Source organism: Macaca thibetana, chromosome 7 (assembly GCF_024542745.1).
Source record: "Macaca thibetana thibetana isolate TM-01 chromosome 7, ASM2454274v1, whole genome shotgun sequence".
NCBI classification, from domain to species: Eukaryota; Metazoa; Chordata; class Mammalia; order Primates; family Cercopithecidae; genus Macaca; species Macaca thibetana.
Window position 1 is genome coordinate 141,882,958 of NC_065584.1, and position 19,329 is coordinate 141,902,286.

At 49.8% G+C, this 19,329-nt stretch overlaps 2 protein-coding genes and 1 pseudogene across 4 annotated transcripts in view; 2 read left to right on the forward strand and 1 right to left on the reverse strand.

Moving 5' to 3' along the window:
• Nucleotides 1-12,436, forward strand: part of CGNL1 (cingulin like 1) — a 155,464-nt gene extending 143,028 nt beyond the window's left edge. For 2 of the 3 annotated variants that reach the window (XM_050796775.1, XM_050796777.1), the window contains 5 exons: nt 5,435-5,518; nt 6,211-6,335; nt 7,298-7,406; nt 7,774-7,937; nt 9,030-12,436. In XM_050796775.1, the coding sequence (XP_050652732.1) occupies nt 5,435-5,518; nt 6,211-6,335; nt 7,298-7,406; nt 7,774-7,937; nt 9,030-9,168 (621 nt within the window). In that variant the 3' untranslated portion in view covers nt 9,169-12,436. The remainder of the gene's footprint in view (nt 1-5,434; nt 5,519-6,210; nt 6,336-7,297; nt 7,407-7,773; nt 7,938-9,029) is intronic. The other variant, XM_050796776.1, reaches the window with a different exon arrangement.
• Nucleotides 1-19,329, forward strand: part of MYZAP (myocardial zonula adherens protein) — a 324,346-nt gene that overhangs the window by 176,087 nt on the left and 128,930 nt on the right. The gene's annotated exons all lie outside the window — the stretch shown is intronic.
• On the reverse strand, nt 16,723-17,252 carry LOC126959295 (40S ribosomal protein S13-like; annotated as a pseudogene).

Below are 19,329 nucleotides of genomic sequence, written 5' to 3' on the forward strand. Positions count from 1 at the left end.
GAGTATCTGTTTTCTCACCCATGTATAGTCCCACCGTATACAGAAAGGTTTCTGATTGGCTTATAAGTTGAAAGAAGTTCAAGTCACTGGTGTTTGGTCTGTTTAAATCCAGAGTAATCCTTTTTCCTTTCCATCCTCCAAAAACCATGTTTCCATTTATGACAATTGCCATCCTTACCAATGATTCCCTAAGTGCTAGGCACTGTGCTGGGTGCCTCATTTTCTTGTTGTTTTCAGGTTTTGCAAGGTGAAGTGACTACATAGGGTCACACAGTTTGTAGGAGGAGTCACAGTTTGACTCCAAAGCCTCCTGCCTGTTCCCATCATCCCTGCATGAGACTATGTCACGGTCTTAAAGACTACTCCTTCAAATGCATTTGGGTCTCCATTCCCAAGTTAAAAGTCATGTTTCTTAAAATGGGTGAGGATTTAAGTTCAGCTGATCCTCTCCTGATTCTTTATGAGTGCAGGATTCAAATAGCCAAAGAGAGGTCCGGCTTCATGTGTTTTAAATTGAAGGCCAATAGGCTGTTGTGCTGGCTCGATGGGTACTGCTGCAAACACTTCACAGCAGAGCTGGGCCTACGTGGGAAGGCGTTCTCTTGGCCATGGAGACCATGATGACCCAGCCCAGTGGAAAGATGATTCATCAAGCCCAGGCAGCTGGCAGGCAGGAAAAATACCGACTCGAGCTTTGGGTGGCTTCATGGTCTCTCCAGGGACTGAGCAAGGCTGCCTTGTTGCTTCAGCAACTGCAGGATTAAATCCCAGGGATAGAGTTGTGGGCTCCTACAGTCACTTTCTGGAACTGCTCCTTACTGGCTCACACCTGCTCCTCAGTCAGCGTCAGGGGTGCCACGCGTGCTAAATGGGACTGTCTTCTTTGCAGTTGTGAGTGAAAGATCAGAGGGGGGTTTTCTTCTTCTTTTTTTTTTTTTTTTTTAATTGCTCCTAATCTCAGAACTGCCTCTTATTGTATCAGCTGCTCAAAAACCCAGTGTGCACAGTTGATTAATAATAATTTTCCTCTTTTTTTGGATTTTTTTTTTCTTTTTTTTTGAGACGGAGTCTCGCTCTGTCGCCCAGGCTGGAGTGCAGTGGCGTGATCTCGGCTCACTGCAAGCTCTGCCTCCCGGGTTCACGCCATTCTCCTGCCTCAGCCTCCCGAGTAGCTGGGACTACAGGTGCCCGACACCTCGCCCGGATAATTTTTTATATTTTTAGTAGAGACGGGGTTTCACCGTGTTAGCCAGGATGGTCTTGGTCTCCTGACCTCATGATCCACCTGCCTTGGCCTCCCAAAGTGCTGGGATTACAGGCGTGAGCCACCGCACCCAGCCTTTTTGATTATTTTTTGTGCCAGCCAGGAGTGTGGGCTTGCCAACCTCTTTACAGCCCAATGATAAACACAGGTGATGGGGTTCAGTATTGTTATTGGCCATCACAGATAGCTCTGGCTTTCCATTAACCTGAAAGGCAGCTACTTAGAATTCTGAGAGCTGGGTCAGGACATGGGTGTCTCTGACATAAAACCCACTGGAATCTGATACTGTGATTTCCCATCAAAATACTCAGGATACTTAGCATTCTTTCAATCCAGCTGCGATCCACTTTTGCCTTCAGCTCCTATTCTGTTTTAAATTTGACTGGCAAGTTTTTGTTCATGCTATTTAATGTAATTGAAGGGTAAACAGCATATAAAGCACTAAGCTTATATAAAGAAATACTTTCCCAGCCTCGAGTTTACTCTCCTCTGGTCCAGGAGGCTGGCTCAGCCAAGCCATAGTTCCCCCCGCCTCTCACCACCACCCCAGGGCAGGTGCCAGTGTGGGCTCAGGGTAACAATTTGGTTTACAATATTCCCAAGTCAAGGGGCCTAGTCCTGGGATCACTGCATTGAGGACAGCTAACAGCAGGGACACACAGGATACTTGTGGGTTTATGGTGAAACCGATCCTTCTTGGGGCATTGTCCATAACACCACGCAGTATTCCTTGTATAAGGCTCCACATGGTGGATTTACTTTAGAATTTCATGTCAGGCTGTCCTTTGAAGAACTGAAGGAAGCCTATCATGTTTGCCAAAAGCCCAGGTTTGCAAAGACTCAAGAAAAGGGACTGCCTGCTCAGGTCACAGTAACTGTTAAGTTTTATGGCTACACATTTATTCCTTCCTGTTCTTCACTCTGATTTATTTTACATTTCCATTTTAATAGCCATGGTGGGGGATAAATAATTCCTTTTTTCTTTTTTTTTTTCCTTTGGAGAGTCACCATTATCCTCAGTCTCTCCAGGGATCCTCCAGGGAGGTCTTGAACCTGTGGGGACCCTCCAGGATGCCGCCATGCTAAGTGCTGCTCTGCACAGGGAAGTCTGTTTCCTGGTGGGATCCAGATTTTTCAGACACTGCCACTGAGGGTGCTAGACTGTGGCCAGTGGCTGCTGCTTTACGTGGCAAGATTTGTCCTGAACCCCCAGGCTGGGCCCAGGGCTGCACGACTACTTGGCCATCCTGGAATCCCTCCACACGCTCTCTGCACTCTGCCTCACTCCACCATAGGCACGTTCTCCTTCTGGGCTCCAAAGCCCCTGCCCGAACTCTCCTCCTTGTGGGTCTTTTTCCTTTATCGAGAGTCGTAGGTCCTACAGGTTTGCGAAGACACAATGGGGAGGGGAGAAAAGAGTGTATGAGTTTTTCTGAGAAAACCTAGGTTGGACTCCCAAAGCTGCCTCCACCTAACTCTGACTCAGCGGCTGTTTCTGGACCTCCCACCTGGAAACTCAGGGTGATAACATCTGCCTCGGAGAGTTCCTCTACCCTGAACGGTAGAGGAGGCACCAGGCTGTGCTTTTATTGTATCGTGGGCCAGCTCGGGGACACTTACAGGCTGTCTCATTCAATCAAGTTCCTTGCTTAGGAGTCTGTATCCCAGCAGTTAGATCAACAAGGTCACAGATGAGGGACTGGGAGAGCTAGCAGGACAAGCTGGGCCACTGCTGTTTGTAATCATTTCCCATTACAGTGGAAATTTAATCACGTCCTCAGTGAAGTGTCGGGCACTGCCCTGGGCACATGAACAGAACGGCTGCCGCTGGGAGGCACGTCCGTCCTCAGTCCCGTGGCCCAGCTGTTGTTCTGATGACCTCCACGTGTGAGGTGTTGGTGGCTGGTTCAGAAACCACCTTGGGAGCAGGGCCGTGAGTCCGCATTCATTCCCCTTTCACTTTGTGCTGGGGTCACAGTGACAGCAGTTGTTCTGGTGCCCTCTGTGCAGTGTGTGATTCGTGAGCAGGAGCGGGCCCGAGTTGGGTGGCCGTGCCCTGCCTGCTGGTCCTGGCCATTGCTAGCATTTTTTCCCTTCTCCATGCAAGATGCCGTAAGGAGGCTGGACTGCCCGTCTGTGCCTGGATGTTTCTGCTACAGCTGCATTTGAACTCTACGTCTATTGGAATCCTTTCCACTTAGTTGGTCCAGAGGCAGAGCCATGAAGTAACGGGCAGTGCAGGGGCTTGGCCTGGCTCTAGCCCTGATCCTCAGGTTACTTGCCTAACCGCCGCCCTAGGCCTCAATTTCCTCTGCTGAACATTCTGAATCTCCATGAATTAGATGCCTGCCAGTTAGGAATTCTAAAATGTGAGCATTTTCTTTGGACCACCTGGTACCCCCCTCTCTCCCTGTGGCGTTGGAGGCCTTTGTGTCCCAACCCTGCCTGTCCCACCAGCATCATTTCGCCCCGTTCCCTGTTGCCCACTCTGGGCCAGTGACATCATGCTGTGTGACACACCTAGGTCAGGACAAGGGGAGCCAGGGAGCAAATGCAAACCTGGCCCAATGTGGGGTGTCTCCTCTGGCTATTCCTGGGATTCCAGTTCTTGCTCTCCTTGGGAGACAGTGAGGAAGGGGCGAGCTTATCTTTTACTCACTGGGGTTCACGTACAGGTGGCGAAATTCAGCTTGAGGCCAGGCCAAGTAAGCCTGTGTCAAACGCTCTCCAGGCCCTGGTGTCCGGGGGCTGTGTGTGCACCTCTTAGCCATGTTGGACCCTGGAATTTGTTTTTCATCCTTAAGAAGGAAAACGTGGTTTTATTTTACTGGCTTAGCTTGATTCTTCTGGCTTCTTCATGCTGCCCTCTGCTGGACAGTTCTGGCAACAGGGTCTGGAGCCTCCGCCTCTGATAATTCATTTTACTCCTGCGCAAACCACTGGCAATCAGGAAAAGAGATGCTGATGGTCAGGTGATGGGATTTCTTCTCTGGTGCTACGCAGCGAGTTTCCTTTCCTGAGCATAGAGGAAACCCTCAGGAGTGTTCAGCCTTTGTCAGGTCACCTGAAGTCGCCCAGCATTCTTACTGACTTTCGTTTCTGCCATAAAAAAGGAGAAATCTAGCAGTGTCTGAGATACGCTCCCGGTTCTGGGAAGCCCTTTCTGCAATTTGAGCTTATAATGCAGCAGTCAGGAGTGCCGTTGAATGCTGGCTCCCCCATTCCTGGTTAGGTACCTCTTGGGGAAGTTGAGTGACTGACTCATCCTGGTTCACCTGGGACTGTCTCCGTTTAGCATAGAAACAGCCTGAGAACATCCTTAGTCCAGGCAAATTTAGACAGTGGGTCACTGCAAGTTGATTGACTTTTGGAGGCTTTAGTATCCTCAGCAGACGTACTGTTACCTCCTTCTGAGGGTTGTTCAGGGGGTGTCATAGGATCCTACCTGTGGAGTCTAAGCAGGTGTGCCAGTTTTCTAGGGCTGCTGTAACAAAGTAACACAACCTGCGTGCCTTAGACAACAGAAATCTATTGTCTCATGGTCCTGGAGGCCAGAAATCTGAAATCAGAGTGTTACCAGGGCCATGCTGCCTCTGAGACCAGGAGGGAAATGCTTCCTTGCCTCCTCCTAGCTCCTGGTGGTTTCTGGCAATCTTTGGGCAATCCTTGGCTTGTAGACCCATCACCCCAATCCTCCATCTCCCCAGAGCGCCCTCCCTGTGTCCGTCTTCCCTCTGTACATGTTTGTCTCTGCATCCAAATTTCCCCCTTTTAAAGGACACCAGCCATACTCGATTAGGGCCCACCTTCATAACCTAATTTTTAACTTGATTACCTCTCTGAAGTCCCCATCTCCTAATTAAGGTCACATTAGAGGTACTGGGTATTAGGGCATCAACATATCTTTTTCAGGGGACACAGTTCAACCCCTAGCAGCAGGGCTAGCTTTGACTCTTACTGTTATTTGTATCACCAGTATTGCAGTCATCAAGAAACCAAGAAAGAACTAAGAAACAGATCCTGTGCCCCAGAGCAGGTGGCACAAGGGGCTGGGTAGGGCAGCCCCCTTCATAAAGTGGGGGTTGACATTCAGTTCCTTGCCACCGTTTCAGTACAAAAGATCCAGGCACAGTCCTTCTGACCTCCGGGCTTTTGTTCTGTGTGCTGTAGATGGAGCAGGTGAGGAATGAGCTACTTCAGGAGAGAGCTGCGAGGCAAGACTTGGAGTGTGACAAGATTTCCCTGGAGAGGCAGGTGAGGGCAGCCGGCCTGTGAGCTGCCTCCCCCTCCATCGGCTAACCCTCCCCCACTGCACGGCTCTGAACTAGAAGCCCTTGGAGGTCCCTCCTTTACTTGGCATCCCAAGACCTCTGGGGGCTAACAGTCCTTTTCCAGAGTTGTTTCTCCCGGTGATAGGAAATCTGCATGGAAGTTCGGCAGCTAGGGGAGGAGGAATTGCATGTGTTATTTTCTAGATCCTGAAGAGGGCTAAATTCTAATGTAAAGAGAATGAAAAAGAATCCATGTCATCAAACACATGAGTGGCTAAGAAAGCTTCATTGGGTCATTATTTCTTTTACATGATTTCTGTTCATGTTCTTCACTGCACATGACTGGCACAGGAGCCCGTTTCTCCTGTCCCCTGTACGTTTATAGGGCAAGGCAAAGCCTGTTTGACATCCGGGAGTCTTAGGACGTGGCAAACATTTCATTCAGGCTTATGAGGGAGTGTGATAGAACCTCTTCTTCTCACCTGCAGCTGAGTTCAAGGGCTTTCCTTGGAAACATCTCTGGGTTCCCCCGGTTTCCAGGCCACAGGCCCTGGTGCAGAAAGCAGCCTCATCGCAGGCAGCGACCAAACACCAGGTTCTGCCCCGTGTTCTTCGCTGCCCTGCACAGAGCGTGGCAGACACATAGCCCCTCACGGTCTCCCTATGTTCTTCTAGAACAAGGACTTAAAGAGCCGGATTATCCACCTGGAAGGTTCCTACAGGTCCAGCAAAGAGGGGCTGGTGGTGCAGATGGAGGCCAGGATTGCAGAGCTGGAGGACCGCCTGGAGAGTGAGGAGAGGTGAGCCGGGCCCACTGCAGTGCAGAGGCCCCAGTGGGCAGTGACAGTTCCATCGCAATGTGCTCTCACATTTGGGATCTCTCCCGATCCTTGTAGCCTGTGAGGAAGGCAGAGCAACTACAACCTTACTTTTATAGATGAGAAAACAGAGACCCATCAGAATAAGTGACTTCAGTAAGGTAGCCTGGCTGGATACTGGTGTAGCTGGGTAAAAGCTTAGGACCCCCACTTCTCAGTCCATGGCGGTGCCACTGTACTTGCTGTCCCTTTTCCCATAGTACAGACTGCCTCAGAAACTACCGAGTTTGAGCCACATTACAAGCCACTGACTCTGCCCTGGAGGCCAGGTGTATTTAAGCAGAGGCCGACTAGCCTCCAGTCAGAGATGGGGCAGGTCCTTCCCCCGTGGGTGGGAGGGACATGGGATCAAGTGAGCACACTCCTTTCCAACAACTCCATTCTCTGCAGCTAACTCTTGAATGGCAGCCCGAGGGCCAGCACCAGGTTGAACTTGAGCAGCCTTCCAGCTGTAGTTCTGACTCCCGGCCCCTCACCTTCCTAAAAGGGGCGTGGTGTGCTGGCATTGGACGTTTTACATTATCTATTGTGTTAGCTGGACTTTTGGGGAGTCAGGCCAGAACAGCCTGGAGTAGACCCAAGACATCTGCAGTTTGTGACTTCTTGCCTTACAAAGTAAAGCTCAGGAACTCCAGGCAGGTCTGGCCCCGGCTCAGCCCCTCGCTGATTCTGCAGCCTTGGGCCAGTCACTCCCCTTCTCCGAACCCCGTTAACTCACCTCTCTCACAAGCAGCTTCTTCTCCTGTGCAGTTGCGTTTCCCTGACCCTAAGCCTTGAGCTGACCAGGTACCCCTGTTTGGAGTTTCCCCTTCTCCACAGCCTGGGCTGGGCTCCCTGCAGGGATGGGAGTGAAAGCGTTCTTGGTTCTGCTTCCTCCCTTCCAGGGATCGGGCCAGCCTTCAGCTCAGCAACCGGCGGCTGGAGCGGAAAGTGAAGGAGCTGGTGATGCAGGTGGACGATGAGCACCTGTCACTGACCGATCAGAAGGACCAGGTAGGGAGCCTCTGTGCATTCGCTCGTAGATGAGATTGCACGTCTCAGGCTGGGGGAGCAAGGGAGGCCTCCCCGAGCAGCAGTGGAGTGTGAGTGGGCTGGTTCCTCCCTTTCCACGCACCTATCCACATCATAGAATGGGGGCTTCTCGCCTACGTAATTAGGAGATAGCAAATTCTACACCCTGAGTTTGGCTTTTAAAGAGTCACCTTGTCTTACCGCCTGCTCTCCATGTTTCCCAAGAGACTGGCTGCCCCATTGCCCATGTCTTGGTTGCCTGGGGGAGATGGTGGCTGGACCTGGGGTGAGCTGAGTGCTGGGGCTGGGCCATCAGCCGGCACTCAACCCACACTCTGTCCCGGTGCAGCTGAGCTTGCGTTTGAAAGCCATGAAGCGGCAGGTGGAGGAGGCTGAGGAGGAAATCGACAGACTGGAAAGTTCTAAAAAGAAGCTGCAGAGGGAGCTGGAGGAGCAGATGGACATGAATGAGCATCTGCAGAGCCAACTCAACTCCATGAAGAAGGACTTAAGGTGGGCAGGTGTGGAGGCCAAAAAGGGCCCGATAATCTCCCCACGGTTGAAGCAGGCTCTGCCTTCAGAGCATTCGCACTCCTGTTGTCTCAAGCCAGCTCCTCATTGTTGCTTTTGGGGTTATCTTATCCTAGAAGTGGAGGCGGTTCTGTCCACTTCAGTCACCCTACATGGGCAGTAGGGCCTCATGCATGTCATTCTTATACCAATGCCCTGATGCCAGCTGGGCAGATACCATCCCTGTTGATCAGAAGGGGAAACAGAGACTTAAGGCAGGTAAGACTAGCTCACACCATCATGGAGGGGCAGTTCCTGGGTCAGCCTGGGCTTTTGTCTGACTTAGGGAGAAATAAGGTAAAGTTCTGATTTGTGTCCTCATGAGGACTAGATTCCCTAAGCCTGGTTTCCAGGAGAGAGCAGCTCTCTGAAGCTTGTCTGCTGTGGTCCTAAGGATGGGCGCGTGGAGCGGAGGGCTGGGGACTGTGTGGGTTGCTTTTTCTGCTCCAGAGTCTCTCCCCAGAGTATGAGGTAAGGTTCATGAGATTAGGTTCTTGCTAACCATAGAGCTGAGCTTTTCTTGGAGGCTGGCTGTGACATGGGGCTCTGTGCTGGCTGCCCAGGTAGTTCTCATCAATGGACAGAAGGCTCCAGCCCGTTGAGAATCCTGTAAAACAGGGCCTATCAGGTCACTGGCCCCAAGGTTGGCATTAGGGTGCAGCATTTAAGAGGGCACCAAAAATCTCAATAATTAAGATAGATAACATTTTAATGCAATATTTAAAAGATAATGCATGCGATCCATGGTGAACAAGATACCAAAATTTTAAATTAAGACAAGATCAATAATGACAGCCTGGGGAAATCAACATTACTGATCCTGTCCCAACCTGGCCCACCCCATCAAGATGGGCTTTCCATACTGAAACGGGGGCAGTGGATTCCCTGTGGCTGAAGGGAACATCACCTGTTAAGTTCATGTGTTTCTTTTCTGTGCCACTCAGTGGGATGCAGGGGCAGCAACCCAAAACCCTTCCTTTATCTTCAAATTAGTGACGGGCCCAGGGCCAGGAAACATGCCCCTTGTTGTTTCAGCAGACTGAAGAAGCTGCCAAATAAAGTGCTGGATGACATGGATGACGACGATGACCTCAGCACGGACGGGGGGAGCCTCTACGAGGCGCCCCTGAGCTACACCTTCTCCAAGGACAGCACCACCGCCAGCCAGATCTGAGTGCTATGGAAGTGCCGGTCATCACTGCGGGAGCTGCAGCCGCCCAAAGCGGGAGGCAGGGAGGGGAGCGTCCGTCTGCCACCGAGACCATCGCCGCCCCTTTGCACAGCGTGCCAGCTCCTCAGTGTTACATTCCTCGCCAGGGTCTCTCAGTGGGTCTTTGACAGGAAGCTTTTGCAGTTTAAAATGTTGGGATGCCTGAGGAACAGGAGCCACCACCCCCTGGGGTGTTGTGAGAGATACACTTTGGTAGGCTGAGGCCCCTGTTCCACAGTCACTATTTGCATTGCTGTCCCTCCTCCCATCCTAACTGCCCCTGCCAAGACAAAGGCTCCAGAAGGCTAGGACTTATTTAAAAGCACCGTGCAGGGAGGAAACGATGTATAGCTTGTACATATTTTAAAGCAGACCTTCTCACAGACTGCTGCTGTTGCATTTGGAATGTGATGGAGGCTTGGTAGGATGGCTGGTTTGTAAAGTTCACACACCTATATTGACTATTTTTTTTTTTTTTTTTTTTTTTTTTTGAGATGGAGTTTCACTCTTGTTGCCCAGGCTAGAGTGCAATGGTGCAACCTCAGCTCACTGCAACTTCTGCCTCCCTGGTTCAAGTGATTTTCCTGCCTCAGCCTCCCAAGTAGCTGGGATTACAGGCGCCCGTCACTGCTCCTGACTAATTTTTTGTGTTAGTAGAGAAGGGGTTTCACCCTGTTGGTCAGGCTGGTCTCAAACTGCTGACTTCAGTGATCCACCTGCCTCAGTCTCCCAAAGTGCTGGAATTACAGGCATGAGCCACCGTGCCCGGCCATTGAGTATTCTTTTTTAAAATATGAAGCTATTAGATTTTAAGTATTGAGGAGCAGAGGTGAGAGAGAGAGAGAGAGAGAGAGAGAGAGAGAGAGAAAGTCAAATAAAGACCACTTTGGAAACGAAGGTTGTAAAAAAAGAACTGTAGTGGTCACGGATAGCTAAGACTGAGAAGAGCAGTTCACACGGTCTGGATAAACACGTCACTGGCACAGGGGAAAGCCAGAAGGTTGCTTGTGTCTGTGACTGCAGCTATGGCCTTGTTTGCTTATTTTATCTAGAATTCTGTTATAATTTCTGAACGTTCTGAGACCTGTTCCCAGTCACTGATTGCAATTTCTTTTACACAGATTGGATAGGGAGACTTATAGGTAAGGCCTTAAACAAATGAGGCCGTTTTTGGAAGGATGGGGCCATGTGGTCATGTCTTACTGGTCCTTTCCCTGCTCCTCCCACAGCAAGCTTTTGGGATCGGGGGAATAGGAGGGTGTGGGGGAAAGGTTCATAGACTTAGGTATGAGAATGAGGTGGGAGGTGTCTGGTGAGGTCATGGGGGAGGGGAGAGGAGAGAGGAGATAGGCAGGTGTGTGGGGGGGGGCCTAGTGTGAGAAGGAAGACAGAGAAGTTCTTGAAAGCTGGGGGATGTGTGGGCAAGGAGTGGATTGAGCAGGATCTCAGGTTTATGTTGAGGAAGGGAGGAAAGAAACAGAAGTCAGGCAGAGGTGTGTCTGTGCAAACTAGAGAACTCCTTCCAGTTTCCTGGGACAAAGAGACATTGCCAGCAGCAGGTCGCAGGGAGTTGTTGAGGTCTGCGGGCAAGGCCACATGGCTGGAGAGGAACTTCAGGGAGCATGGCATCGGGAGGATGCTAGATATCTGGGGACTCCCTTCTGGCCTTCCTGTGTCACCTCACAATGTGGCAGTCTCCAGGCATACCCACAGGCCAGGCCCAATCACAGCTGGGCTTCCACAGGTCAGAGTATGGGACAGGATGTGGCCAGGGAGAGGACCCTGTGAGTTGGTGACATATATGGGACAGAGGTGGTAGTGTTCAGCTACTTCAGCAGTGTCCCCAACCATCCCAATAGGTGGGAGGCCTGTGGGCCAGAGAACTCCATGACAGTTGCCATGGGGTCCCACCTGCGCCAGGTCAGAGCCCACCCGACAGGATTCAGAATGGTCAGCCCAGTTTAAGAGTGGGAGTCTGGAGCCAGAGAGCCAAGCCCCTTGCACATCTACAGGGTCACTGTCATCCTCACCACAGCCGGGGGTGATTCTCATCTCTGCTTGCTTGTGTGGGGTGTGGACAATTCCTCCCTTTAGTCATTCACTCATTTAGCAAATATTTATTGGGCATCGATGATGTGTCAGGCACAGTCCTTGGGACAGAGAATACAGCAGTGAATTAAACAGGTACAAATTCCTTCCCTCCTGGAGCTCAGTGTCGGGAAAGGGGGTGGTAGATGACAATCAAACAAATCGACATGGAGGTCGAGCACCTCTGTACTCAAGCCCTCTGTCTCTCTGTCCTCCTGAGGACACGACAAGCCTGGTTCCCTAGAGCTCACTTTGACCCTTGATATGTTCATAATTTCCCTGCTGCTTCCGCCATCGTTAGACATCAGCCAATAAGCCTGCCTGGAGAAGCCTCAGCCCACTCATACCTAGAGACGGAGCTGGGGAAGGTCAGCACTCCCAAGAACTTGGGGAGCGTGTGTCTGTTTCGGTTTGTGAGAAAGTGGCTGCCCCTCATTCTGGTCAGTTCTTTCCAGTAGCCATGGGGCTGGCTACAAGAAGCAAAACGGCCCATGCAAAGAGAACAGAGGTCACTTTTCAAAACACTTGCATCATTACCCTAAAAATAGGCTGTTACGCATTTTGACAATTGTGCTATCCTACACTCTGAGGGAGTTGGCAACGCATGCGGTATGGTGGAGTGGGAAGAGTTAAGAGACTGGAAGTTAAGACAAGGGTTTTCAAGTCCCAGCTCATCTCACCCCAGTGACCTTGACAGTGTGCTCACTCTCAGAGCCATGGATTGCCTGGAACAAAGCGAAGATGAGGGCCCACGGTCCTTTCCAGGTATAACATGCTATCGTTCTTTAATTTTATTTTATATATACATACTTTTTTTCTGTTTTTTTTTTCTTTAAGAACTAACCCCAATCAAGAATATTTTCTTTAGCTAGCTTAAAAAGAAAAATATATCTTATGTAAAAACACATCATGGCCAAATGCAATACTGAAGAGACAATCATCCTGTATCTTGTGGTTTTTCCTGCTTCTGAGTGGTGGCTACAACGCCAGGTGGCTTATCCCATTGGGTTTCTGCTTTGGGGTGTGGTTTGGTTGCTTTGGGTTGTCATGGGAAAGAGACACTCTCCTTGCAGCTACCTCCATGTAAGTGAATTCCTGGATAAAGCAAGATTTCCTTTCAATAAACACTGTCACCCAATGGGAATTTTGACTCGCCTGTGATTGTGACTTCTTTGTTTTCTCCAGAGCTTGGCTCTGTGTCCTCTAAGAAACTGCCAAGGTGAGTGGCTGGGAGGTACTGAGGGAAGTGGAACTTGGAGGCCTTCCAGCCCTGGGACCTGTTTCTGAAACAGAAGGGTGGGGACTGGTCAGTGGTGAATGCGGAGGGAATTAATGGCCCTGGATTCTTGTGTTATTCTGAGAAATCCAAACTGCCCGTTCCAGAAAATGGCAAAAGAGGGAGCATGTTCAATGTTAATTACAGAATAAACAGGAGCCCCCTGTGTACCCCTTTTTCTAAATTCGAGGTCTTCTGCAATCATAGTTGACACATAATCTCTCTCGATCTCACACCAGGCCCATAGCAGGCACCACAGTCTCTATTTTACAGAAAGCAAAACAGCTTCCCCATGGAAGGGGACTGACGATGATCATTGTCATCAGATCTGTCTATTCTTTGCCCTGTCCCCCGGAGGGTGACCCGTATAGGCCCTGGATTCCTTGATGGCCGCTCTGGTTGGGTTCAGCCAGTGGCAGCAGGTGGAATTCTGGGTATGTCTGCATCACTCCCTGCTCTGTGTGGCATTTTCAGGTGGGCTCCCCTGGGACTTGGGTGATCTTCTCTCCTTCAGCCTCTAGTTCTAAGTGTGGGGGGGGTAGTCATGGCTTTCTCTTGCTGTTCCTCTCGGTCCCTGCCCTGGTGGGTTCCTGCCGCACTGCCCACTCACCAGACCAGCCCTTCATTGAGCCACCAGATGGCTCACTGCTGTGTCCTGTCCAGAGCTCTGTACACAACCGCCTCTGCCTCCAGGTCAATGTAGACGACCTATTCCTCCAGCTCTCTGGCAGCACTGATTCTCCTCATTCTAATTGGAAGGGGTAACCTAATGTAAATGAGATTTTCTAATTTTAGTAAGTATAAAGGCTTTGTATAGATTGTTTCCTTTTTTTTGGTAAAAAGTCAGGTATATTGGTATATTGAGGTACATAATTTTCTAATTTGTAGTAAAAGTCACCCTTTTTAGCATTTTTTGCTTTTGTATTTGGGCCTCTGTATTTGGCCCTTCTACCGATGTCCTCTTGGTGGGAATGAGATTCTGAGTGGATACCTTTCCCTCAGGTCCTCGGGAAGAATGTGAGTCTGAAGGCCCAGAGCCAAAGCAAAAACGTTCCCCCAGGCCGGCAGTTCATTTCCTTCACATTCTCAGCATTCCTCCTCTGAGCTGGTGGATAGTTAAGGGCAGCCTGTCTTTGTTGGAAGACTGTCATTAGCCAGAAATGTTTCTGTTGTAAATCTTCAAATGATTGGGGAGAAATGACTTGACAGCAGGTGCCTCTCAGGGGCGTGACAGCCCCAAATTCAGACATTCTAGGCTTTGCAGAGGGATCCACATGCCTTGGTCCTGCCCTCAGACCTGCCGAATACATAGGACTAAAGACTGTCACTGACTTTCACGGGCATGACTGAGACCCAGCCCGTCTCCATCAACAAAGAAAGGCTGGAGTGTGTGCCCCTCCCGGGTTATGAAAGCTAGAGAAGTGCAGGTCACAGAGACGTTCAGCAGTAAGTTGAATGTGGTGTGGGGGGAAGGTTGCAAGGCTCCCACTGCGCTGGATCTCACTTGTCTCACCACAGTTGTCAACAGCTCCTAGGGGACGGGAAGTGTGATTCCAGAGGTTTGCTGGGTAAATGCAATTAAACGATTTTTGAGGAAAGGCGGAAACTGGTTTTTTGGGAGGTAAGGAAGCCGAGTCTCAGGGAAGTTGGGCATTTTGCCATCAGCCACACATGGAGTGAGTAGACAGCCCACAATTAACACCTGCCAGCGTGGAGCAGGCACCGCCGGCAAACAAGATCTAGGACCTTACGTGCTTACAGTGGGGCTACAAAACTGTTATTAAACTAAATGGAAATGACCTGTCAATATTAAGTCCTTCTATATTTATGTGATGCCCAATGTGTCTGTCTTTCCTTGTGCTTTGCTAATCAGACCTCTCGCCCGAGTACTGGCTGTTGGGCTGGAGGCTGGAGGCCCGGGCTTAGCAGCAGGGAACTGCCTTCCTGGAGGTGGCAGCATAGTCTCTGCCAAGCCAGGGGAGTGGTCCCAGTGGGAATGGGCTCTGCCTTCCCGTGAGTGGGCAGGAGGCTGACCTGTGTCCAGACAGGGAGAAACCTTGTGGGTCACAGCAAGCTTTGGGACTGACGGGCATGTGCAGAGCTCATCTGGAAGGCGGGGGATGCCTCAGCCCCCCCCTTTCCCGTGAGTAGCAGGGCTACAGCTGTGGAAGTAGGACCCAGCCTTTTGACGCAGTGTGTGGTGGACTGGAGATGGGAAGGGTTGTGTGTGCAGGTCGTGGGTAGTGCCCCTGCCACATACAGAGATCCTGGGCATCTCTTCTGGACCCCACCCAGGGACGGTACAACTTTACTATGGGAACAGACCCAGTAGTATATTGGGGCAGTGGGAATGGTTCTTTACTAATGCCTAAGATCCTTTAACAGGGCAGAAGCCATAACTGGGCAAACCTTACAGGCCAAGAATCTTTTGTACTTTATCTGATTTAATCTGCACCCTGTGAGGTAGGTGGCGTTACCCGCTTGGCGAGTTAGGAAATGTGTATAAAGATCAGTAACTTGCCCAGGGTCACCCAACTAGTAGCTAAAGTGGCTAAGTCCCAGGTCTGCCACTCTAACCACCCACAGTGGCCTGTACCTTACCGTGGCCATTCTCACACTGCTGCCCCTCTGAAATAGTCACTGCTGCCTTCCCTAACTGAGGACACTGGACACAAAGGCTGGGCCGCCGGATTGCAAGTCTGTGCTTGCAGCCTGAGGCCTGCTCTAAGGGAAGGCAGATGGCCTGCCTCTCCTTTCTGCAAAACCCCTGCCACCTGCTGCGTGCTGCCAGCCTGACTCACTGACTCCAGCTACCTCTGGGCCTCTGGCCCTTCTAGGACGGGCTTGTTTTCCAGGAAAGGGTTTGGAGATTAAGATAAGCCAGCTGCCTCCAGTTAAAGGCCCTGCTGCCTTTGAAAGGGCCGGGAAGCCTGCCAGTCCAGCTCCTTGGTTTGCTCGCTTCTCTCCGTGGCTGGGGCTGCTTCGCCTTTCATCTGTCCCTGCCTATCGTCGGGCATGAATACTGAGGCTGTTTGGAGACAGGCATAGGACTCCCTGCAGAGCGAGGCAAGGGATTTGTAAAACGGGTACCCAAGCTTCCTCTGAGGGTCTGGCTCCCCCATGGCCCTGTCTGTTCTTCCTGGGGAAGCTGCTTCTGGCATTTAGGGAACGAAGAACTAGAAAACAGAACTGGCCTCCTTTCAACCTGCCGCCTCCTCCAGCCTGGGTAGAATCCAAAGCTCTGGCCTTCCTGAGCGGTGCTTGTTCCTGACTTACGTAGATGGTTTTCTAAACCAAGTTCATTTTCTGAAACAGAATGAATAATTCACTCTACTACCTCCTCCCCTTCATGGCAGAATTTTTTCTTTTTTCCGTGTTTTCATGGCTGCTGGATTCTAAAATCAAGGTGCAAGATGCTTTGGGGCTTACTAAAGTCATGTAGCCTTCCTAGGCCCTGTGGAAAGGTTAGGTGCACCCAAGATAACCAGGGTTGGTTATTTCCCGTGAGGGTCAGGGGGTGCAGGCTGGAAGCATAGCGCTCCCTCCGCCCCTGCGCTGGTCATCATGTGGAGTGTGTGCTTTCTAAGAAGTGCCAGCCTGTGTCCAGAGCCTGCTGGGCAGATGTTAAGCTAGCTGTGGACTTAGTCACGGTGACTCTGCTACCGACAGCAGCAACGTGGACATTTAGGGAGGAGCAAATAAGAGGAAGGAAGAAGCAGGCGAAGTAACAAGGCATGATATCTGATCTCTAGGCATTTCCAACGGAGGGATTTGGTTTGTTTAGGTTTCCACCACCAAGAATTAACAGTGGTTAACAGCTGTTCATATCTGTCTGCTTTACCTTTTTAAATAAACATTACAGATAAAATTGAAGTTCTCTTTTTGTCCCTCACTCCCTGCCAAAGGCAACCACTATTCTCAAATCTACTGGGTATTCTATTCAATTTTAAATACTTTTACATGTATGCATCCATGAACACCATGTAGTATGTTTTGTGTATTTTAAAATGTCATATACGTCTTAGCGTCTTGTACATAGTACTCTGTGACTTTTACATTCAACATTATGTTTTTTTGAGGGCTATGTTGATGTCGATTATTTAGGCATTTGTTTTCCTTTTTAATCACTTTATTGCTTGAGTACCTAGACGAATTTATACAACCAGGGCACAAACAGTAGATGATTCATATTTCCAACTGGGAGGGAGGATTCGCTTGGTTTTATAGTATCGACGAGCCAGACGGTAATCCGGCTCTCTCAGAATCAGACGGAATTTAGCAGCCTTATCCTTTCTGCTCCTCTCAAGATGCTTTTGAACAGCGACTGCTTTCTTAATTAAATGGTAGAGATCTTCAGGGAGATCAGGAGCAAGTCCCTTAGACTTAAGAATTCTTAAGATGTTATTGCCTGTCACAAAACGCACTTGTGCCGCACCGTGTGAATCTCTCAGGATCACACCGATTTGTGAAGGAGTCGGGTTCTTCTTGGCCAGTTTGTAAATCTACTCCTTCACGTCATCAGATGTCAGCTTCAGCCAAGTAGGTATGCTGGGGTGATAGGGCAAAGCCGACTGGGACAGGCCCTTCCTGGGCGCATGCATGCGACCCCTGATGGCGGCAGTCAGGCAGTGAAAGCTTGTTTTTATTTTTTTATGGTAATTTTTTGGGTAAATTAAGTGTTGAATGTTGAGTTTTTAAAATACTGGTTGCTTTACATGCCATCCGCTTCAAAAGGAGTTGAATTCTGCTTCAGGCATAACATGGTAGCTGGTATCAAATTGAACTCTTCCGCTGAGAACAACTAGAAAAGGTGGACAGAAGTTTCTTAAAAACAGCTGTTTGAAGACCTGGGAGAACAACCAAGACATTCTGACGTGGAATTGACTATTGTTCTTCCCTGGCTGCTGTTGCTCCTTGGATGGTCGGATGGGTGAGAGAGGTGCTCACAAATGCCCTGCAGTTTTTTTTTTAAGACAAAAGATCGCCTCCTTCAGTTTGAAACTGTAGTGGAATCCAGACAGCGGGGTCTTCGGGCACTGGGAAGGCTGGCATGGGGACACTGTGGAGCAGAGCCAGGACAGGCCAGGCTGGGAGCTATATTGTAGGGTGCTCAAATTCTACCAAGATTCTAAAATATCACAAGTGTAATTAGGGGTGCATTATTTAAAAAAATAGTCTAAAGGAAGTCAGTACCTTAAGAGCCTCACTGGGGAGCAGTAAGACCCCAAGGGCTGACTTGACCGATGGCACAGTGACTAAACTGCACTGTAAGGAGAGTGGATCCAGGCAGGTAGTGTCAGGGTGAGGTTTGGCTCAGCTGGGATGTCCAAGTTTGGGACCAGAGCTGACCAGGCCTAAACAGTAAAAGAGGAACACCAAAAACTGCCCCAGAGAACTTCTTTCTCCATTTTCACCCTAGAGCACTGTTTCTCCTTGTCCTTCCAGTATGGAGAAGAAATACTAAAGAATATTGATTGGAAAGAACACTGAATTCTCAGCCTGTTTTGGGGTGGCATTTTCCGCTTTCCTTGGGTGGCCACATGTCTAGTTTCAGGATCACAAAGACCAAGGTCTCACCAGCTCTCTCCCCTGTGGAACAGTGGTGGCATCTTCTGTGTGATGGTGAATTTTAGGTGTCAACTTGACTGGGCTAAGGGATGCCCAGATAGCTGTTAAAGCATGAACTCTGGGTGTGTCTGTGAGGGTGTTTCCAGAAGAGATTAGTCTCTGAATTGGCAGACTGAGGAAAGCAGGTGACCCTCCCCACGGTGAGCAGACTCCATCCAATCTGCTGAGGGCCCTAACTGAACAAAACGGTGGGGGAATAGAGAATTCATTCTCTACTTAAGCTGAGACATCCATCTTCTCCCATTCTCAGACATCAGTACTCCCTGCTCTCCAGCCTTCAAACTCTGAATGGGACTTACACAATCACTGCTACCTGTCCCCCCGACACCCCCATTTTCAGGCCTTTGGGCTTGGACTGAATTACAGCTTGCAGATGGAAAATCATGAGACTTCTCTGCCTCTAACTGCATGAGCCAATTCCTATAATAAATCTCTCTCTCTCTCTCTCTCTCTCTCTCTCTCTCTCTCTCCACACACGCACACACACACCCACCCATTGGTTCTATTCTCTGAGGATCCTTGATTAATACACTCATTCATCCCTTGAAACACCCACCTCTGGTGTGGAACTGACCATTGTTCTTCCCTGGCTGCTGTTGCTATGGGCACGGTGCTCGCAATCCTCCTTGGATGGTTGGATGGGTGAGAGGGGTGCTTGTACATCCCTGGGCTAGCTGGGGCTAGTTGCCTTGTTCATTTTGCTATATTCTATTTGGACCCTTTATGACTGGAGTATGTACTACACTTAGCAAACTTTTAAGTTCAACACAGTAGGTGGAATCCTTACATCCTGGGAGTAGCTCTTCCAACACTTCAGAACTAGAGGCGTGCATGGTGGTGTGTGTTCTTAGGTACGCATTTCCTAGATACACGGTCCTGAAATGGAGTAACACCTCAATTTGCCAAGAGGCCTCCTGTGTGCTCCTGCTTGGCAGGTGGGGAGACTGAAAAGATTCATTACTTCCTTTATGTATTTATTTTTCTATATAGAATAAGGTAACTGTATTACCAAAAATTTGGAAAATAACCCCACCAGACTGATGCAACCATTATTTGCATTTTGGTCATTTCTTTCCAGTCTTTTTTTCCTACACAGTTTTTAAGGCATAGGTACAACTGCAGTGTTTATATGA